The sequence below is a fragment of the Colobus angolensis genome, unplaced genomic scaffold, assembly GCF_000951035.1.
Source record: "Colobus angolensis palliatus isolate OR3802 unplaced genomic scaffold, Cang.pa_1.0 Scaffold1, whole genome shotgun sequence".
Lineage (NCBI taxonomy): Eukaryota > Metazoa > Chordata > Mammalia > Primates > Cercopithecidae > Colobus > Colobus angolensis.
In genome coordinates, this window is record NW_012110918.1 from 16,422,522 (window position 1) to 16,429,362 (window position 6,841).

Genomic DNA, 6,841 nt, shown 5'->3' on the forward strand with positions numbered 1-6,841 from the left:
GCACAGGTTCACGTCCACGGTGGGAGAGAGAAACATCCATGGTTTCCAAAAAGAAAGATTGTTTCTACTCCAAGATGATCACCAATTATTATTTAAGCCATTATTATCTTGAAAACACAAAATTCGCCTGCTCTTTTCTCTGACAAAATCAAGTTAATTTTGCTGGTTTCTTTCTTTTTTTTTGAGACGGAGTCTTGCTCTGTCACCCAGGCTGGAGTGCAGTGGTGTGATCTCGGTTCACTGCAAGCTCCGCCTCCCAGGTTCACACCATTCTCCCACCTCAGCCTCCCGAGTAGCTGGGACTACAGGCGACTACCAGCACACCTGGCTAATTTTATTTTTTTATTTTTAGTAGAGATGGGGTTTCACAGTGTTAGCCAGGATGGTCTCGATCTCCTGACCTCATGATCCGCCTGCCTCAGCCTCCCAAAGTGCTGGGATTATAGGCATGAGCCACGGCGACCGGCCTGCTGGTTTCTTATTACAAAAGTTATACCATTAACAGAAGACAACATAGAAAATTCATAATCCCATCCACCAAAGAAACCAACATTAAGATCTTAATATACATCTTTTTAAATATACATCTTTATATTATGTAAGTATAAAATGGGTACAATTTATTTTTTTTGAGATGGAGTTTCACTCGTTGCCCAGGCTGGAGTACAATGGCACAATCTCAGCTCACTGCAACTCTGCCTCCCGGGTTCAAGTGATTCTCCTGCTCAGCCTCCCGAGTAGCTGGGATTACAGGCACCTGCCACCATGCCCAGCTAAGTTTTTATATTTTTAGTAGAGACAGGGTTTCACCGTGTTGACCAGGCTGGTCTCAAACTCCTGACCTCAGGTGATCCACCCACCTTGGCCTAATCTATTTTTATTAAAATTGATTTTTTCGCTGAAAAATCTACATTTCTAAGGCTGTAAAAAACTACGGAGAGCACAGAAGCCAAAAATGACTTAATACAAACCGGCGATTTATGTAATGATTCATGGCAAAATGTTAATCAGGAAGAAAATTCTGAGGTATCAGAAAACAGGATTGGATTAAATAAATAAGTCAGTGTTTCACAACTAAATCACAAAAGCAGTACTTGCAAATCGGACACCGCTGTCTTTAGCCATCTCACCTTCTGGATCTGCACAGCTAACTCTCTTGTGGGAGCCAAGATCAAAGCTTGAGTTTCACGAACCTGGTGAAATAATTTATCAGAAAATAGAGAATTCTCAGTATTATCAAGGTGGATTGTAGTAATTCACGCTGAGCTCTGTATGAGAAATAGTATCTCATATTAATCATACTTCTCATCTTACAGAGGTTAGCAAATCTTAATGTCATTTAAATTGCAAATCCAGCAATAACTTAATGTGTCAGAATCCTCATTTGCAGAAAAGAACTTCCTCTAGTTAAATAGAGAATCATGACAGAATATTAGTGCAAATATTAGTGTACAACTAAGACTGTGTAAAAATTTGCTGAGTTAATACATACTAGAAAATTTTAAATTGTACTTTTTGAACACTGTAGTTACAGAAGAAAAAGCGGGTATTTCCTAGAATTACAGAACAGTCTGTTTTAAGAATGGCAAATTACCTGAATATCCAAACACTGGAGGACTGAGATACTGAAGGTGGCTGTTTTGCCTGTGCCGGACTGAGACCTATCGAAGGAAACGAGCAGTGGGATTAGAGGGAGGACAGGCCATGCCACAGCTGCACTCCAAGGCCTGGGCTCCAGAGGCACTTATGTACCTTCTTCCAAGAAGCCCCCGTACCCAATAACATCTGAACTGCAAGGAGGCGGGACTCAGGCCCAGTGTCACAGCTTAAGTGTCCATGAGGAGAATAGATATGGCTTCTGCATGGGGGGCAATGGAGCCACAGACTCTGTCACTTCAAGAGGTGTTTCATAGGTGTCAGAAAAAGGAGGGCTCCGCTTTATCTAAATACAACTCTTTCCCTTCTAGGATTTTGGACTAACTCTCTCCTCCAAAGAAATTTTTGTGTAAATGAGTCTTTTTTGAAATTAGGCAAACGAGGAATAAAGCTATTAACAGAGGATTTGTGGTGCTAGGAGATATGGCTATATACAGGTTTTCATTCATAGTTCCTAGCTCACAGCTCCCACAGCCCTTGTTACAGTCTTATTAAAATGATGGGTTTGTTAGGCCTCAGGAAACAATCTCTCTGACCTTCTGCTCTCCTTTCACCTGTTCCACAGCAGGGCTCTAATCTTCCCTGCCTTTCAGATTTTAAGTCACAGAGACCCTCATTTCATGGCATGGTGGCTCAGGCCTGTATTCCCAACACTCTGGGACGTAGAGGCAGGACTGGTTGAAGCCAGGAATTTGAGACCAGCCTGAGCAATACAGGAAGAGACCCCATTTCTAAACAAAACAAAAAACTAACCAGGAATGGCGGCACATTCTGGCAGTCCCAGCTACTTGGGAGGTTGAGATGGGACGATTCCTTGGAGTTAGAGGCTGCAGTGAGCTATGACCGCACCTCTGCATTCCCCCGGGGTGACGAAGTGAGGCCCCATATCTTAACACAAAAAATGTTTCGGCCGGGCACAGTGGCTCACGCCTGTAATCCCAAGGCTTTGGGAAGCCAAGGCAGGGAGACTGCCAGGAGTTTGAGAGCAGCCTGGGCAACACAAAGAAACCCTGTCTCTACAGAAAATAAAATACTTAAATGGTGATGTGTGCCTCTAGGCCCAGCTACCTGGGAGGCCGAGGTAGGAGAATCACTTGAGTCTGGGAGGTTGAGGCTGCTGTGAGCGGTAATCACACGACTGCACTCCAGCCTGGGAGACAGAGTAAGACCCTGTCTCAAAAAAAGTAAAAAATTTAAATTAAAAAAATTTTTTTTAAAAAGCATTATGGTATTATCCTAGAAAAGCTCCTGCCCTATTCCCTGGGCGGGGGAAAGAATGCTGACCTCATGAAATTTTCCACAGAAATCCAAGAGGACCGAGTTCAAAGAGCTTCTGGATGGCTGAACACAGACAGTGGAACACACGGAGATTCTGGGAGGCCGCACCCCCGCCCCCATAGCTGTATCCTTTGCAGTACCCTTTATAATAAACCACTAAATGTGTTTCCCTGAGTTCTCTGAGCTGCTGTTCCAGCAAATCAATCCAACCTAAAGAGGGGATCGTGGGACCCCAACTTGAAGCTGCTTGGTCAGAAGTTCTAGACGTCCAAACTTATAACTGATGCCTGAAAAGAGGGTAGTTGAGGGAACTGAGCCTTCAACCTGTGGGATATGGCCTATCTCCAGGCAGATGGTATGAGCTGAACTGGAGGACACCCAGCTGGAAAACCCCAACACCACAAGTCTTCTTCTGTGCTGATGACTGTTGTGGTGGTGTGAGAGCAGAGGAAAAGCAGTCTGTTTTTCCGAAATTGTGTTATATACAACTCCACCTGCCAGCAAACCACTAAGCAAAGCTGGCTAAGAAAATGAAAGCCTTGGCCGGGCACAGTAACTCACGCCTGTAATCCCAGCACTTTAGGAGGCCAAGGAGGGTGGATCACCTGAAGTCAGGAGTTTGAGACTGGCCTGACCAACATAGTGAAACCCCATCTCTACTAAAAATACGAAAACTAGCCAGGCGTGGTGGCAGGCGCCTGTAATCCCAGCTACTTGGGAGGGTGAGGCAGGAGAATCGCTTGAAACCGAGAGGCAAAGGTTGCAGTGAGCCAAGATGGTGCCACTGCGCTCCAGCCTGGGCGACACAGCGAGACTCCATCTCAAAAAGAAAATGAAAGCTTTCTATAGGACAGAACAGAAATTTAAAAATTATTAAACCCTGTGGCTAAAGTCAGGGCAAGTGTTGGTACTGAGTGTGTAGAAGCTGAGGGAAACAGTCATCCCAGAGCATCTAGCTGCCCTGCGCCGCACCCCAGGACAACTTACTGCGCGATGACATCTCTCCCTTTGATGATCTGCTTGATTGCTCGTTGCTGGATTGCTGATGGTTTTTCAAAACCTGCATATAAAAACAAAAAAATAGCTCTCACTACAATGACAGCACAGAAACCCTGTACTGTGAGCTCCTCAGGGCAGACACGGTTTGCTTTTTGAACCTGTCCTCCAGCCTAACCCAGTGTTCAACACAGCAAGCTCTCAAAACCCAGGGGTTCAATGAATTGGACTAAGTGGATTTCTAAACTAACATGGGCTATTATTTGTAAAGACAAATCTCTATTTTAAAAAACCCACCAAATTGTAGAATACAGAGACACCAGTTTCGGTTAAAAAATAATCATCATCATCTTGTGGGTGTGCAGCATCTGGAAGTGTAAGTGCCAAAATGTTCCTGGCAGTTACTGCAGTAGAGGGGTGAAAAGAAGCTAACTTTTTACTCTAATTACTTCCTTAGGTTTGACTGGATTACAAACAACCTATACTACTTTTTAAATTAAAAAAAAAAAAACAAAAACAGGAAAGTCACTGTAGCCATTCTTCTCTCCTGCTAGCCAGCATTAAGTCTGTGTGTTGCTGACAGGTCTACAAGTCTATTTAACCTGCTTGGGTCACACTGTGGGGTGTCCTGTGCTGTCCTCCTGTCTGGATGCAGCTCACTACCCACCATACCATCTCTCCTGCAAAGCAACTACTACACCAAAGGGGGAGGCTATTTTGAAGAAGAACCATGTGTTTTTCAAGTAAGTAAATAAAACTTTATGTACAAAACTCTATTTCAATTATTTTTTGGTCGTCTCTTAATGTAGCTCTGCTCAGTTCTGGGGCATAGCAAAAAATGAGAAAGAAAAGAAAATGTAGCACAATTTCCCATCTTAACACAAAAGCAAATATAGCAGATGATTTAAACTCTTCATGAAGAGCAAGCACATGGATGGGAAACTAGTAACAGTGTCTTAGGGCAGGGACCGCCTGAGTGCCAGGAAACCAGGTGGGGCTGTCACTGGAAGGCTAGCCGAGATGCTTTCTCACCACCCATCCTCAGCAACTTCGCCTCACTTTGTCCAAACTGTCGTGGCATCAAGAATTACAGGATAAGACCAGGTGGGGTGGCTCACACCTGTAATCCCATCACTTTGGGAGGCTGAGGCTGGCAGATCACTGAGGTCAGGAGTTCAAGACCAGCCTGGGCAAGACAGCAAAATCCCATCCCTACTAAAAATACAAAAACTAGTAGGACGTGGTGGTCGGCTACTCGGGAGGCTGAGGCAAAGGAATCGCTTGAGCCCCAGAGGCAGAAGTTGCAGTGAGCCGAGATCATGCCACTACAGTCCAGCCTTGGTGACAGAGCAGGACTGTCAGAAAGAAAGGAGAACTACAGGATAAAAAATGTCCCTGTCCCAAGCATTAAACACAGGCCATTTACCCCAGATGCTGGTCATTCCCATCTATGTGCCCAACCCAACCTCTTCTCCAGACTCTCTCTCAACTTCCACAGATCTTTCAAACATACCAAGCGACAGCTCCTGATTCTGACTCTCTGGAGTGCTGCCTACCTAGCCAAATGTTTGCAGCATCAACTACCGGTTACTCAAAACACTCTAACCCTCCTTCTTCTGTCACTCACATTCAATCCATCAGCCAATGCTGTCAGTTCCCTGGTACTCCATCTCCAAGACAGTACAATCCTCTCTTCCCTGAACTGGAGCAAAAGCTCCCAACTCTTCTGTCTCCTCTCCTACCCTGCCTCACCTCACCTGAAATTCACAGACACCCAGAACAATCTTTAAAGCTGTAAATGTGATCGTGTCACATAGCTACTTACGACATTCCAGTGGCTTCCCACTAGATTTCCAAATGAAATTCAAATTATTCGTCACCCTACACGTCTTTGCTAGATCTGGCCCCTGACTAGCTCTCCAAAATCCCACCACAGGGGACTTCTTTCAGTTCCTGGAATGCAGCTGGCTAAGGGCTGCAAGGCCCTGGCACCAGCTGTTCCTTCTGCCCCAACTGCTCTTCCCTCCTAAGTCTCCTTCATCCACACCTCTGCTCAAATGGCACCCTTCCTGTGAACCCCCTTACCTCTCTGCTTTACTAATTCTCTCCTCCTTCCTAGTCCCACTCTATTCAATTACCTAGCTTCGGGTTCTTCCTAGCAACAACCACTGCCGGGGCAACCTGACCGTATGCTGTCCCTCCAAAGGAAATTCAAAACCCGTAAAGGCGCAAACCCATCTGGTTTACCGCCAAAACCCCAGTACCTAGAAAAGTTAGTAGGTACAAAACAGTTATCTGCTGAATGAACGACTCCGAGGTGCCTCGAAGCGGCTGCAGCCCCCGACGGACCCAGCGCCGAGCTCTGCACAGGGGACACACACCGAACGCGCCGACACAGCCAGGCGTGAGGGCAGGGGTGGGGGTGGGGGTCGCACGTCACTGGCCCCCGAGCCTCGACCCTGACCACGACCTCCGGAGCGCAGGGCCGGCCCAGGAGTCACCAGTCGGGCCCTCAGCCCCCAGCTCGCCGCCGGCTAGCCCCCGCGGCCCGCGCCCACTCACCGTAAGCGTAGATGCCCCGCAGTAGGTCCTCCCGCAGGCCCATGGTGTCGAACGTGGGGGTCACATCCACCTCCTCGCTGGTCTCGAATTCCACTTTGGTCATGTCTTCCTCTTTGAGCAGACGCTTTCGCGCCGAGCCCGAGGTCGCCATCGTGGCCGTGGTCGCCATGATTTAGAGTCCGCGGAAGAGCACAGCGCGCGCCGCAGCGTAAAGCACCACCCAACTCCTCTCGCTGCCGCTGCCGAGAACTGACGCCTTAGCGTGAGAAAGCGTGAGACGTGCGTACGTGCGTATGTGCGTGCGTGCGTGCGCGCGAGGCGGCCACGCCTCTGGGGCGGGGCACTCTTC

General features: G+C 47.2%; 1 protein-coding gene across 1 annotated transcript in view; it reads right to left on the minus strand.

The window, feature by feature from the left end:
* Positions 1 to 6,823, minus strand: part of EIF4A3 (eukaryotic translation initiation factor 4A3) — a 15,994-nt gene extending 9,171 nt beyond the window's left edge. The window contains exons 1-4 of the mRNA XM_011933182.1: positions 6,493 to 6,823; positions 3,922 to 3,994; positions 1,595 to 1,661; positions 1,095 to 1,193 (exon numbers count right to left, since the gene is read on the minus strand). Of these exons, the coding sequence (XP_011788572.1) occupies positions 1,095 to 1,193; positions 1,595 to 1,661; positions 3,922 to 3,994; positions 6,493 to 6,661 (408 nt within the window). The 5' untranslated portion in view covers positions 6,662 to 6,823. The remainder of the gene's footprint in view (positions 1 to 1,094; positions 1,194 to 1,594; positions 1,662 to 3,921; positions 3,995 to 6,492) is intronic.
* Between the last annotated feature and the right edge of the window lie 18 nt (positions 6,824 to 6,841).